At 42.0% G+C, this 14,655-nt stretch overlaps 2 protein-coding genes across 2 annotated transcripts; one reads left to right on the forward strand and one right to left on the reverse strand.

Annotated features, from left to right (window-relative positions):
* Window positions 1-736: 736 nt before the first annotated feature.
* Window positions 737-8,548, reverse strand: LOC138626215 (cell division cycle protein 20 homolog B-like). The gene is made up of 11 exons (XM_069707711.1): window positions 8,510-8,548; window positions 7,747-7,942; window positions 7,109-7,197; window positions 6,830-6,869; window positions 6,108-6,224; window positions 4,961-5,178; window positions 4,728-4,822; window positions 4,270-4,498; window positions 2,591-2,716; window positions 2,384-2,507; window positions 737-1,290 (listed from the first exon to the last, which is right to left on the reverse strand). The coding sequence occupies exons 1-11, from the start codon at window positions 8,546-8,548 to the stop codon at window positions 1,193-1,195; spliced, it is 1,371 nt and encodes a 456-aa protein (XP_069563812.1). The 3' UTR covers window positions 737-1,192.
* A 28-nt stretch (window positions 8,549-8,576) lies between these two features.
* gpx8 (glutathione peroxidase 8 (putative)) lies at window positions 8,577-10,843 on the forward strand. Its single transcript, XM_069707894.1, has 3 exons — window positions 8,577-8,865; window positions 9,027-9,288; window positions 10,302-10,843. The coding sequence occupies exons 1-3, from the start codon at window positions 8,659-8,661 to the stop codon at window positions 10,463-10,465; spliced, it is 633 nt and encodes a 210-aa protein (XP_069563995.1). The 5' UTR covers window positions 8,577-8,658; the 3' UTR covers window positions 10,466-10,843.
* The last annotated feature ends 3,812 nt before the right edge of the window (window positions 10,844-14,655 follow it).

Here is a 14,655-nt window from a genome sequence, read left to right on the forward strand (position 1 = left end):
TTTACGTTCCAGTCTATACCAACCAGTAAAGCATATCATAATATAATAATATAAAGCCGTGCTACTGTCGTGCACAAAGCATGGCAATAGGTGTGAACAGGTTTGTTCAGAGAAGGGGCCAGGAAATGTGCAGTTTCTACAGAAATGCATCCCCAAGAAAATTAGCAATTGTGCTTAGACACCTACAGTGGTGTGAAAAAGTGTTTGCCCCCTTCCTGATTTCTTATTTTTTTGCATGTTTGTCGCACTTAAATGTTTCAGATCATCAAACAAATTTAAATATTAGTCAAAGATAACACAAGTAAACACAAAATGCAGTTTTTAAATGAAGGTTAATAAAAACCTGGTGTATATTTATCACAGCAAGTCTTCCAGGTCTTGAAGCAGCAAAACAACCCCAGACCATCACTCTACCACCACCATATTTTACTGTTGGTATGATGTTCTTTTTCTGAAATGCGGTATTACTTTTACGCCAGATGTAATGGGACACACACCTTCCAAAAAGTGATAAATGGAACCATGAATTCTACTGTCTACCAAAACATCCTGAAGGAGAATGTCCGGCCATCTGTTCGTGACCTCAAGCTGAAGCCAACTTGGGTTCTGCAGCAGGACAATGATCCAAAACACACCAGCAAGTCCACCTCTGAATGGCTGAAGAAAAACAAAATGAAGACTTTGGAGTGGCCTAGTCAAAGTCCTGACCTGAATCCTATTGAGACGCTGCGGCATGACCTTAAAAAGGCGGTTGGTGCTGGAAAACCCTCCAATGTGGCTGAATTACAACAACTCTGTAAAGATGAGTCGGCCAAAATTCCTCCACAGCTGTAAAAGACTCATTGCAAGTTATCGCAAACGCTTGATTGCAGTTGTTGCTGCTAAGGGTGGCCCAACCAGTTATTAGGTTTAGGGGGCAAACACTTTTTCACACAGGGCCATGTGGGTTTGGATTTTTTTTTCTCCCTTAATAATAAAAACCTTCATTTAAAAAATGCATTTTGTGTTTACTTGTGTTATCTTTGACTAATATTTAAATTTGTTAGATGATCTGAAACATTTAAGTGTGACAAACATGCAAAAAAAATTGGAAATCAGGAAGGGGGCAAACACTTTTTCACACCACTGTATTTTCTACAGATCTAACCAGATGCCAACAACATTCAACATCCATGTTCAGTGATGTTGATAACTACAGATCCCAGATGAGGAAGCGCTGGTCTGCTCCAGCAGAGAAGATTTGAGTATTGTCACGGTTTATGGTCAAATGCAGGACTCGATGAGAATGACCTGAAAGAACAACAACATTATCAAACATTCATTTTGAAACACCTGGTGTCTCATATAAAACCTATGTGTCTTAAAGCTTATTATCACTGCTGCTATTAGAGTAATAAGGAGGTCCTAACTTGCATAACAACTAACATAAAGTTCATATTGAGCTATGGTAAAAGCCTTAATCACAATGCTGGCAGTGTTTTTTCTTTGATAGGATCACGCATTAAAAGCATATTTTACATAAGCCAAGTATTTTTATATAAAAACAATATTTATTAGTATTTTTTTTAAGGCTGTTTTCTGAGTGATATAGCCGTATCATTCAAGCATGTAAACCCTTGTTTTACACTTTACTATGATTCAGACAGACGTTGTGCTCATTAATGACTGTTTCCCTGGTTGGTTAAACAACCAGTTAATCAATCCGTCAATTGGAGCTTTGTTGGCAAGAATAAGAACGGGAAGATTATCTTCCTGTGTTAGGGATAGAGAATGCTGAGAGAAAAAATTGCCAAGAAAAAAGCAACAAGTATGGAGGCGATCGATGTAGCTATCGAAGTTATTGTAAGTCCACTCAGAGAAATAAGAAGCCTCAAAATGGCCTACTGTGAAAAAAATCAGCTTGTCATGGCAACCACAACCAAAGCTGTTGCAGGGATGGAAAATGTTATCGGAGGGGCGGTTATGGCACATCAGCATGAAATATACACCCTCCCACAAAAACCACAGAAACAGCAGAGAAATACATCCAGATTCTCACGCTAAAATCATCAGAGTCACTGCAGTTTGAGAAAACGATCCCACAACAGCTGGACATTTGTAATAAGTGTCTTTTAGTGTTTTTGACATTATTTATGATTTGTCTTAAGTCTTTCATTGCTCCCAACACCTTACAATACCGCAGCTTTAGACGTATTTAATTCATGGTTTCATATTTGCTGCAGGCCCAGGACATTAATGAGTCAACATGAAATGGCTATAAAATGATGCTGCTATGCCAATATCATTCAGCATTTGTTCCGATGAGGGTGTAGTGACTGTATTTAACAGAAATGGCAGAAGGGCTGTAGTAATAGTGCATTAATCATGTTTCCGGTTTTCTGACCTGAGAGCTGGTAGATCAGGCTGAGGGAGGGACAGTCCCAGGACCAGCAGGTGACTTGGTGATGAGGAAGTCCGTGACCTGTCATCACATATCTCTTACTTTCAGCCCAGCGTAGAGAACAAATCTGCAAAAGGAGTCATTAGGAGCAGTCCATCCAGCATTAATACACAGTAAAGATATCTCTGCTGTACTTTAAGTGTGAAGCACCTGTGAATTTGTGTTGACGGAAGACACACAAGACCCCGATTGTGTATCCCAGATTCTCAGCTGTCCATCCTTCCATCCCCCTCCTGTAGCGATCACCTTCCTCTGCCATGGACACCATCCCATCGCCTAAACACACAAACATTATAAAAACATCAGCATACACACAATGCAACGATCGCCCAACAGTATTTCTTGTACAGTAGATCTTTTAGCATAACACCTGGCAGCATGCTACTCAAGTCTGCACGAGTTAAGATTAGTCGTCATCAAGTCATTACATAGAACATACTGTGGCCTGAAATATGCAATTGTGTTTGTGTCAATCTTTAAAGACCACCAAACATGTCAGCTGCCTTCGTGAGGGATGCAGGTCTTCTTTTCCAAGTCAAACAAATGAAACAAATCAGGAACAAGATGCACCTCCAGGTCATTTGGTTTTTAGTCCAGATGTCAGTGTTATTCAGTCCATTGTCTACAATTGAAATATCTTAAAAGTATTGCCTCAGTGGTACAGACACATGCTCCCATCAGGAAAAACTGCAAGAACTTTGGTCAACTCCTGACTTCTCATCAAGCTCCATCATCAAGTCAAAATTACTTGATTAAATACCTGCAAAACTAATGATCACACAGCTAATGCTAACATACTCCATTTAAAAAGCATAGAAAAGGTTACTGCATTTATGTTAAATTGAGCATAGCGTTAGTTCAGGCAGGCCACAAAGTTAAGCTCAGCTCCACTGACAGCTCAACAACTGATCCCGAGGTCGGCCCACATCGACTGATGCTCAAGATGCATTCATTGGCAAAACTCAAGTAGGGCGCCTCATTTAAGCTGCATCAGCCTACCTACTCTTCCTGCTTCCTCTGCTAGCCGCTTTGCCACCTCAGCTCCTCCCTTAATGCTGTCTCTGATTTAATCAAAGTCATTTCTGTTGTCATTGATGCCTGCTCTGCTCTGTTGGTTCTTGCTGCTGCCTTAATCTTCCATGAAGGCACATGAAAGGACGGGAAGGTGTGGAGGTGTAAGCACGTGGAACGGCAGGGAGCTCCCAGAACGCAGCCATACCGCCAAATATATATTACTGCTTATGCAATACAGGCCTTCTTTGACAGAAGTGGTCCTGACTGAAATGTGAGAATATTAACTTTTTCATTGTGAGCATGTCAGCATTTTCGCAGCAGTGAAGCCCAAGATACAATGCCAAATATAAGTATTTCATGTTTTAATGTTTGAAAAGTGTTTGTGCAAAACATTTTGTCACAGTGAGGTTGATCTTTGTGTATGAAAGCAATCACTTCACTACATTTGACAAGAATTTCTATTATGATTCACATATGAATTCTTGAGTTATGGAGTTATGACCACAAATGTTGTTTTGTGAGGTCACAGTGACCTTTAACCTTTGGCAACCAAAATCGAATCCAAGTGAATGTTTGTGCCAGATTTGAAGAACTTCCCTCAAGCCATTATTAAGATAACACGTTGACAAAAATGGGACGGAAAGATGCATAGGTGTGAGGTCACAGTGACCCTGACCTTTGACCCCTAATAGCTAACAGATTCATCTTTGGGACCAAGTGCATATTTCTGCCAAATTTCTCAAGCAATTCCTAAGAAATCACATTGACGGGCACGTGAAGGCATAAAAAAAAGTCCCAATATCAAGTACACTGACCTTAACAGCACTGGGCTGTTTCATTGTAGTGATTGGCTGGTGTGACCTTTTGATCCCTGTGATGTCACCATCCCAAATATGGAGAAGGCCTTCTGTGGAGCCGCTGGCCAGCCAGTCGTCTCCTGGTGACCACTGCAGGCTGCAGATCCCCTCCTTCTGGACGGCTGCACCTACCAGAGGTGTGGGAGCCCGAGGGTCAAGGTGATGGATATGTCCGAGAACAGAGCCGCTGGTAGATTGAGGACACTGTTACTTCCCAGAAAAAATATTGCCTTTAATAGATCCTTGAATGAATGAATGTTCTGTATCGTATACTGATAACACACACACACACACACACACACACACACACACACACACACACACACACACACACACACACACACACACACACACACACACACACACACACACACACACACACACACACACACACACACACACACACACAACAGTACCTGCTGAGTAACTGCTGCTTCCAGGAAATCGCTCCAACCACAGACAAGTGTGACGGTAGACACGTCAGGTTCTGCTGATGTTCAACATCCCACAACTAAAGAGTCAAAGAGAAACACCACAAACTGTCAGCCTGCTGATTCAGCTAAGTGTTCCACTTCCCCTCACAAAGACCCCCATACGACAGTTTCTGTGAATGACTACTCTTGTTCTCGTTAAAGCTCCAAGAACTCGCCTGTATCCCCCCTCGTCTGGTCCCAACACAGAGAGCTCTGCCGTCTCTGCTCCAGCACAGACACGAGATGGACTGCGCCTCTCGGTATGGTTGTCCGGGTTGTGGACTCGGGTCCAAATGTCCCACCAGAGCACGAGTTTCTGAATTCCAAAGGTAAACGGAAGAGCCCAGTGCTAATGCAATCACGCCATTACAACTGCAGTCGAGAAGATTAGTGTCTGAAAGGAAAGAGATGGAAAAAGAAAGAAGGACTAACGTCTTGCCAGGCAGTTATAGGAACAAATGAGCTTGATGCAAAGTGCCACTTGCAGCGTAGGAAGAACAGAGAAATGGTCTTTTTTTTTTAATATCACAAGCCTTTAAACAAAGAGTCAGAACTAGAATTTCCGCCGCTCTTCGGTTTCCTTTGGCCAACCAATCAAGTTGCTGTTTCCATCCACTTCTGTCCAGACTCGCATAACATAGTGAAGACTGATACCTTTTTGTATTCACATGCTTGGTCAATAAATTTGATTGACAAAAGATAATGCTTCAACTACTTTGCGACAAATTCTATAACATGGCCAGAAATATGTTTTTGCAGAACATTTTGAAGTCACATTGAAGTTGACCTTTGACTTTTGAATCCAAAATGACATCGATTCACCACTTTATCCTTTTAGTCATTCGTGTGAAATTTTGTAATATTTGGCGCATAAATTCTTGAGTAATGGGGTCACAAGGACCACCAAAATCTAATCGGTTCATCCTTAAGTCCAAGTGAACATTTGAAGAAAGGTCTTCTTAAAAAATCACATACACGTAAATTGGAGGGACATATGGGAGAGACTTGAGGTCACAATGACCTTTGACTTCTGACCACCAAAAGCTATTCAGTTCCTCTTTGAATCAGAGTGAACATTTGTGCCAAATTTGAACAAATTCCTTTGTGTCGTATGTGTCAAAGTGAAGTCACTATGACCTCGACCTTTGACCCCCAAAAGTTAGTCCTTCGGAACAAGTGAGCAGTTGTGACAAGTTTGAGGAAATGGGGTGGACGGACAACCTAAAGACATCATGCCTCATGCATAAAAAGAACATTAAGTCTATTCTTTTATGTATTTGATGTATCTGTAAATAATAATACAGGACTTGTATCTTCTCTTACAGTAGTCATTCAGCAGCGACGGTGCCCCCAACGGTGTCACAGACTTCCCCTGCAGAATCACAGCAGCTTTATTCAGAACATCAAAAGGCTGCAAACCACGTCCTCTTTCATCAGAAGCTGCAACGGTAAACGTCATTAACGTAAAAATACTGTAACAGACAACACAAATAAATCTGCTGGTGACTGGTTGAAATTCAAATGAACTCACTCTGTGTCATGTTTAAAGGAAGACTAAGAATGAATATAGAATTGCAGCCAACATCAACATTAAACCACATGAAACGCTTGTCACAGTGAATCAGTGATTCTTAATCGTTACTCTGCTGCTGCGCACACACTAAAGTACACATGGAAAGGCTGAATAAAGCTGAAAGGTGTGTATTGCATTTATAAAATTCAAAAAGGTGTGTGCATGAATGTGAAAAGAGCTCTTGGATGACTTTAAGAAGTCTTGACCAATGAGTTCTGTCATGGTTAATATCTGCTGCTGTTCAGATGTCATGCTTTGTGCTAAATGTCTCGAGACCTCCATAAGCTTTATACAACCAGACTGGTGTCTGATAAAAAATTTAAAAAAAAATCATAGCCAACATAAACACCTGCAGCAGTCCACCACAAGTTTCTGTTGCTCATGAAAAAGAAATCTGTTGTTTCCTGTTATGACATCATGCAGTGTCACTGTACATATCGATCAGCTAGTCGATAAAACATCTGTGCTGTACCAGCCTGTTGTTCTTGAGCTGCAGCTCTCCACACCCATCCCTGCAAAAAAAGAAACTTTTAAAATATAATCTTACATTATGTTTATATTCATTTTTCTAATGAGATGTAATCTGAATCCGCGTCGGCTTGCACCTGATATGATCATGTAAGGAAGGATAACCCGCAAAAACACTTTTGTTTAACGCTGCTTTGTTAAATTTTCTTGTGGGCAGGTAACGAACGCACACACGTGCACACAAACGCACGGATCAAACTACAATTGCGCTCGTGAAACAAACCTGTTCTGGAGCATTCTCTGCGCCCGTGTGTGGTGTGATCGAGGGTGTGACAGCCTCACAGTAGGAAGTGCCTCCATCAAATGATGAAGCTGGATAATATAATAACAGAAAAACAAGGGAGTTGTTTGTGGATATTTACTGATGGGCAACTGTTTTCTTACAGCAAAAAAAATATGAATAAACCAAACATTTTGACTGAAAATGCACCTTGAGGCCTTTTGAGACCTACAAGAGTATTTTACACCAGCAGCGCCACCTGCTCGGCTGTGGCAGTGACAGCTTCGGTGTTGCCCACAGTGGTATTTGAAGCTAACATCTGCAGCATGCTGCAGGGAACATCACGTATTGACACACAAATTACATGAGTATTGTTGGGGGAAAAAAATATGATTCAATAAAATATGTACCATGTAATATACCATTATTGGTCTTTGACGTGTCCTTTCATGCCCCTGCAATAAGTAAATAAACAAATGTGTAATTTTGATTGTTTTATTAAAACACAAAACTAAAACAAGTTATTTAAAAGCTGACTTGAGGTGACGTCTTAGTTTAAGTGAGGTAGCTGTCGTGGCTCTGATCACGATCAGTGTCACTATCCTCTATATTCCTCTGTGTTGTGGTGTGTAGTTAAACACCTTGAAGGTTTCCCTGCACGACTCTCTCCGCTGGTTCGTGGTTTCTCGGGGGAGAATCGAGCTCCAGCCTCTGACAGACAGGATCAAACTCAAAGTTTGTCTCACACTGCCGCCAAGGGGCCACCGGTGTACTCGCAGCAGGACTCCGTTGGATCATCTGCCTCCTGAAGCGTTTGTATGTCACCTGATTTTTTTCCTGTTAAGAAAATAAAAGTAGGCTGAGTAAATAAGCAAATGAACAAATAGATTAAAAAAAAAAAAATAGCTTCAAGTCTAAAAATACTGAAAAAAAACCCACACATTTAATAGCTTTACAAACTTCAACAACTTTAATCAAGGCGAAAAACGTAATTAACCTAAATTCCGGTTAAGACTTTCAAAGTAAAACGATTCTTAACCTTTGATTCTTATTTATGACTAAATAATAATATATTAATATATAACTGCATTAACATGTGAACCTTATAATATATCTGACCCCCCAAAAAAACGTCTGATATTTTATCTGCAGTATGGTTAACTGTATTGTGCTATATTAAACAACTACAAAACAAATATCTTTTCTATTTTTATTTGCAAATGCTGAAGCAAAGCAAAAGTATTTAAAGTCAAGCAGGGTTAAGTGGTTGCTAAGAAGGTCACATGGTCTTTTTTTGTTTCTTTATATTTTACGTCACACATTTGATCAATTAATTGACAAAAAAAAATGTGGCGGCCTAAATTGTGCGCAACTTAGATCTTGTTGTCTTTATTGTGAAGGCACTGGCGCCCATCTTCCGGTACTGTCGCGCTTTTTCTCCATCTGGCTGATCGCAGCTCCTTCCTCCGGTCCGTCCCGGGACCTCTGGAAGGAGTTCCTGATCCGACTACGGTTCGTCCCCCCCTCCCCTCCCCCCTCCCTCCTCCTCCAAGATGGAGGCCTTAGGGGGCTACCCTGCTAAGTCCTTCAACCCGAAAGCAAAAATGTTGACGGTCCTGCTGAGCATGACAGTCGGTGTGGGGTGTTTATTCCTCCTGCAGACCCAGCTGGTGAAACCCAGAAAACCGAAGGACTTTTACTCTTTCGAGGTGAAGGACGCGAAGGGGAGGACGGTGTCCCTGGAGAAGTACAGAGGAAAAGTAGGTCCACATCATCACCTGTGGTTTCAGTTTGAGGACAAATCTGTGCCGACTTTGTCCAAGTTATCCCGTGTAGTCTGAGGGCTGGTGTCCTCGGAGCGCACGACGCATTTCTAAAAGCCTTTCCAAAATACATGTACCCTGCTCTCGTCTCTGTACAGGCGTCCTTGGTTGTAAACGTGGCGAGTCACAGCGAGCAGACGGAGGCGAACTACAGGTCTCTGCAGGAGCTCCACCGGGAGCTGGGCACCTCTCACTTCAACGTCCTGGCCTTCCCCTGCGGACAGTTCGGGGACACGGAGACCGGGACCAGCCGGGACATCGAGGCTTTCGCCAAGTCCACCTACGGCGTCACCTTCCCCTTCTTCAGCAGGATCAAAATAATGGGCTCAGAGGCCGAACCGTCCTTCAAGTTCCTCACAGGTCGGCAAAGAGACACCGCAATTTACCAAATACCATTATAAGGCTGCGTTTAGCTGTTGCAGCTGTCAAGAGGCAGAAACAATAAGTACAGACCGACAACATAACCTGATAACACAAACGTATCTGAGGGGAAATCACTGCTGTGTAAATCATGAAGGACATTTTCATCCAATCCGTCAACTCTAATGAACTAAAATGACTAAGATCAGTCTAAGACGGTGAGATGAACTCATCACTCTCTTAAATACCCCTAAAAACATCCACAGCCATCTGAGAACGAAGGCTGATTATACAGCAGTGATTTCAGTTTCTGAAGCTTAAATTGTTTGATTACACTTCAAATATCCATCATAAATGAACTTGTATGACCTTTGACAGCCCGTTGCTCTGTCTGCCTGGCTGAGTTGTATTTCAAGATGATGTCAAATACTGAATATTAACTGACCTGGATCTAACGGCACATTAATAAGGACATGCAACATGTTCCAACAGCCTTTTTTTTTTGCTGCTCTTTAATAGAACAGGGCAAAATAGATCAAATATTTATATAAAATTTGACATTGTGATTATGTAAGAATTTTTTTTAACTTGAAAATGTTCTGGAAAATCAGCTTCAATTCTGGTAGGATAAAGCAACCAAACAGGTTTTTCTGTTTTTCTCTAAAACGGCAAATGGTATGGTGAAATACAGCACTTTTTTTTTTTTTCTCTCAAGGCAAGTGAAATTATTGTTGTTGTATGAATTTGGTTCGGGCCACGACAGGTGTGACTAAAAACAACCCGTACTTGTTCATAAATCTTCTAAAAGTACCAGACATTTGCCGGTCAGGGCTTCAGAAATGCACCTTATTAACACAGAATCACTATCCTGGAAAATATTTTTTGGAAAAAGAGACTTTTAAATTGTATTAAGGTTTGCTGATGTAATAACAAAGATTAAATACATAAAAATGAAATTTGCCACTATTAACTGTTCAGTGTTTGTTTTTGTTTTTTTTCTTTCTTTCTTTTAGAGTCTGTGCAGAAAATCCCAAAGTGGAACTTCTGGAAGTTTCTGGTGAATCCAGAAGGGAAAGTGGTCCGTTTCTGGAGAACAGACGAGCCCGTGGAGAGCGTCCGACAAGAGGCCACAGCCCTGGTGCGAGAAATCATCCTAAAGAAGCGCGTGGAGTTGTGATCACCGCTCATTGATTGATGATCGATAGCGGACACACCGCTGCCTGGTGTCTGGGTTTCCTGTGCTTTGACAGGCAGGACGGACTGAACTGTTACCAGAGAGTGTGGTTGGGAGGTGAGAGGCATGGCAGCCGTGTGCGCGTGTGCGTGTGCGCGCGTGTGCGTGTGTGTGTGTGCGCGCGCGCGCGTGTGCGTGTGCGTGTGTGCCATTCTGTGGTTAAAGAGGATTCATGATGAACCTTCCTGACGATGACCACTGCTCCAGCCGAAGGATCGTTTTGCCTTTTGAAATGTTGCATTTTTCCACGTTTGGTTTGCCATATTGTGACATTTAGGACCGTCTTCTTTTAATGTTTGCATTAAAGTCTCCTTCTCAAGATGAAGCATACCATTTGAATCCCTTTTGACTCATTCGAGACCAACAAACATCTATTTAACAACAGAATTATTTTACACTTATTTGATTTCGCAAAATCAGGATATTTTGGTCAGGTTTCTTACATTTTGGATGTACAGCAGTTTAATTAACTCATTAATTAATCCATTTTTTTTTTTAATGCAGACTCAATATTGAGGCCAGCTTCACAAACGTTTGTGTTGGTTCTGACGTTGTTAATTGTTCTTTCCGACACACTTGATATTTGAGTGTCCTAAGTCGCTTTCTGGCCGGCATATTGTAAACACCGGTGATTATTATCAGATGTACAACAGAAGCTCCATCCGACTGTTAATTGATAGCAGTGAGAAGTGATTGCAGACGTTCCTGCCGGTGTGGATTGAATGAACAGTTGGAGGGCAGAAGCAGGTAAGCTGGCACAGAAAGAGTCAACCAGCTAACAAGACACTGCCTCCCAACCACCCACCATGAGACAGCCGAAGAAGGACGTCACATTTGCACATTTGTAGTGTGTCTGCATGTTGCCCTGATGATTTGCTCTATTCTAGCTTTTTGTAATCCCAGAAGCTCCAACACTACGGTACTTCTGTCCTTTGCAAAGAGGTTTAAATCCTTCTAACTCTTGATCTGGCAAGTGCACGAGTGCTAGCATGCGGGGAATCTGCAATAAATAAGTCCAGTCAAAGGTAACTGTTTAGGTAGCAGAGCAGCGTGAGCTGGCAAAAGAACGTCAGCTAACATTACACTGCCTCCCAACCAGTCACAACTCAGCGGCCCTCCGGGTGTGCAAATGTGCGGATTTAACCGTTGTTCAGCTGAATGTTTAGTCCGATCTGAAAATGTGGCTGTTTAGCAGTGTCAGCAGGTTGGTAGCAGCAGTGAGGAGTGCAGCTGACAGCTGTCAATCAGAAGGCACAGCCAGCAGCAGTGCACTGCCGCGCTGTCACCACCAGCTCCACGGCCGAGGGGATGCAGCCTTGCACGATCAACCTCAAAATGTTGACTGATTAAATGCAGATTTCTTTTCCTCTCTCTCTTTTTTTTTTTCCCCTTACCTTGAAGGGACAGTGTCTCTCCTTCCCAAAACCTCTCTGCATCCTCCTGATCGGGAAAACAAATGTACAAGCTCAGCATTATCAAAAACAGCTTTCTTATTTCTCTACCTGCTATATCATCAGCCTCTCCTACTAACTAACATGATATGCTATATGCTGTTGTGAGAGTGAACCAGAGGAGCAGTCCTGTGTTTAGAGTTGGTAATGGTTGCCAGGTAGCAACAGGTCAGAAGTGATAGGTCTACTTGGCTCTATTCTAATTTAATAGTTATTATTTATTCATTCACTCACCCGCTCCTTTGAATCTCCACTCGTGAATTTCAGGCGCATCTTCACTTCCCATTATTTAAGTGAAACGCCGTTTTCCTGCCGTCTCTCAGCCCGTTTGAGGACATTGACCGGGTCGTGCCTGGCGCACCTGTCGTCTCCTGTCCTGCTCAGGCTCCTCTCCTAAATACTGTCGCAGGGCGGACGGCGGAGCGGGAAGCACCGTCCTCTGAGCTGCTATTGGCAGTTAGGTCCACTTTTTTTTTTTTTTTTTTGTTCATGACTAAGTAGCCTACTCATGTTCAGGGATTCCCTCCGCGTCCCGGTTTCTACTGGAAACAAATAGACAAAGTTAAAAAAAAAAAAAAAAAAAGAAAAAAAAAGAGCAACGCGGTAATGTTGTAAAGGTGGAGGCGGCAGCGCGTTATCAGTTAATGGACCTCATCGATACAAGGACGGACTGGTTCACTTTATTCCTTTAGGGTGGCGTCAATTTACACAGCTAACATGGCTTACAGAAATAATAATAAAATAAAGGTAATAAAAACAACAAAAAAGATAAACAAAACAACAAAAAAAGAAGAGAGCAATGCAACAGTAGGCGAATAGCTGGAGTTGGTAGTAGTGTTGCCATAACAAAACTCCAAATTACACAAGAATGCCCAAATATCACTTACTTCACTGAATTAATTTGTTTTTAAATGAGACTCGAGGATTTAGGTTATGTAAGCCTAAGTTTCGTAGCCTAATGCATTATTGACTGGAAACAGTTCAAATGAAATAAAACCTGATAGTTTTGGTTTTATTTGAGACATTCAGTCAAATGCACAAGAAATAGGCTAAATATTCAAAAAAATAACAGTGCATTTTGACATGACAGATAGCTTGCACGAGTAAATTAAATCAATTTAAGTGGACGAATGTCGTGGAGTCGTATTGTCTTAAACCTGTGACAGGTCTTCAGGTAACGGTTAAGCGCGTTTTGCCGGTGCAGGCTGCGGATCCGCGGGCCACGCTGTTTAATGAGGAGCTGCTGTGGCGCTAAGTGGACCGAACGGCGCGAGCAGCCGCACGTTCTCTGCCACCTGCCACTTCCATATGCGCTCAAACCACCCCGAGCGCGAGCCTGGAAGTGTGCGACAGGTGCTCCATCAGCGTGCACCAGCCGGCTGCCTCGTAGCCCATTACAGCCATAACCTTTAAATCACAGTCTGAGATTTGTGTTTTACTTCCTCCTCCCCCCCCCTCTCCCTCCCCCCTCCAAAACTCCAAAAGTCCATTAAATGTCTATTCGTTATTTACGTCACCTGTCATTACCTTTCCAACTCGCGCTTCAAAAAATAACAATATTCAAACAATCTTTTTTTGCTGAATTTATATTTAAATGTCTTTGAACTGAGCGTATTTTCACGTAAGCGGTTTTTTTTATATTTTTTATTTATTTCTACCTCACTAAACTACAGCTTCAAAAGTGCAAAAATGCCATAAGGACGGTTTAAATTAAAATCCTAACTTTATGTAAATGATTTCCACCCCAGAATCCTCGCACGTGTGTTAATTCCTCCCACCACTAGATCAGCATCCCTCCACAGGAAACAAAATGTTGGTTGTTTTTTTTGTTTTTTTTCCTTCTCCACCCTCTTTCCCGCGGGACTCCGTCTGGTTTGCGGCCTCCCTCCAGGTTTGGTTTAGTCACCTTAGAAACTCATTGTGTCTGTATTTTCCTTTCCCCTCCCGCACTGTCCCCCGCAGTTTGGCGGTAGCTTAACCGGTCAAAAGTGTCACGAGCAGCTTAAACAAAGCGTCGCCCCGCGCGCTGCTGGTCACTGACGTTAGTTTGCAGTAAAAGTGAAGGTTTGTGCGGTTGGTGGAGGGGCCGAGGTTTGACAACAAGCGTCCTGAGTGATTCACGTTGGCAGCAGGGATTTAAATCGTTCACGGCGACTGAGCCGTTGGTCAGTCATTGTGTAAATCCTGCTGTTGGCGTGTCGATTTAAAAACAAAAATACAACAACAACAACAACAAAAAAAGACCTGTCAGATACAGTCTGATGGGCGATATGATACAAGGGCTCAGGTTTGCTCTCAACATTGGTCTGAAATATAGGTGCATAGGCTTACATATGTGCATTTTAAGACATTAGGAAGACAAAAAAAATAGCATTATAATAGCTTTAAAACCATGTTAGTGTGCAGTGGCATAACTGATCTGTTCAGCATTAATGCATGAGATCACTTTACATGTGGCAGTGAATGAGCCACACAGCAATCTGGAAATACGATTCAATTAAATCGATGAATGGGTCTCTTTCATTGACAGTCTTTCAGGCTTCTGATTTATATTGCTCTTTTTTTTTTCTTTCTTATTAAAAGCCAAATTACAGGTTTCAATACAAATCTACAAATAGATGAATACAATATAAAGGCAAAGTTGACCGTTAATGTTATAAATGACGTATACCCAATGGAAGA

Source organism: Brachyistius frenatus, unplaced genomic scaffold (assembly GCF_029030835.1).
Source record: "Brachyistius frenatus isolate BFR_SWC_R1_liver_20210118 unplaced genomic scaffold, ASM2903083v1 Contig_72, whole genome shotgun sequence".
Classification (NCBI taxonomy): domain Eukaryota; kingdom Metazoa; phylum Chordata; class Actinopteri; family Embiotocidae; genus Brachyistius; species Brachyistius frenatus.

What these genes read in the sequence shown, in the direction of transcription:
- gpx8 (XM_069707894.1), top strand. Translation starts at nt 8,659, where the DNA reads ATGGAGGCCTTAGGGGGCTACCCTGCTAAGTCCTTCAACCCGAAAGCA. An exon ending in TGGAGAAGTACAGAGGAAAA is followed by an intron (nt 8,866 to 9,026) that starts GTAGGTCCACAT and finishes GTCTCTGTACAG; the next exon opens with GCGTCCTTGGTTGTAAACGT. An exon ending in GTCCTTCAAGTTCCTCACAG is followed by an intron (nt 9,289 to 10,301) that starts GTCGGCAAAGAG and finishes TCTTTCTTTTAG; the next exon opens with AGTCTGTGCAGAAAATCCCA.
- LOC138626215 (XM_069707711.1), bottom strand. Translation starts at nt 8,548, where the DNA reads ATGGAGAAAAAGCGCGACAGTACCGGAAGATGGGCGCCA. An exon ending in AGCTCAAGAACAACAGGCTG is followed by an intron (nt 6,225 to 6,829) that starts GTACAGCACAGA and finishes TTACCGTTGCAG; the next exon opens with CTTCTGATGAAAGAGGACGT. An exon ending in CCGTCAACACAAATTCACAG is followed by an intron (nt 2,508 to 2,590) that starts GTGCTTCACACT and finishes CTCCTTTTGCAG; the next exon opens with ATTTGTTCTCTACGCTGGGC.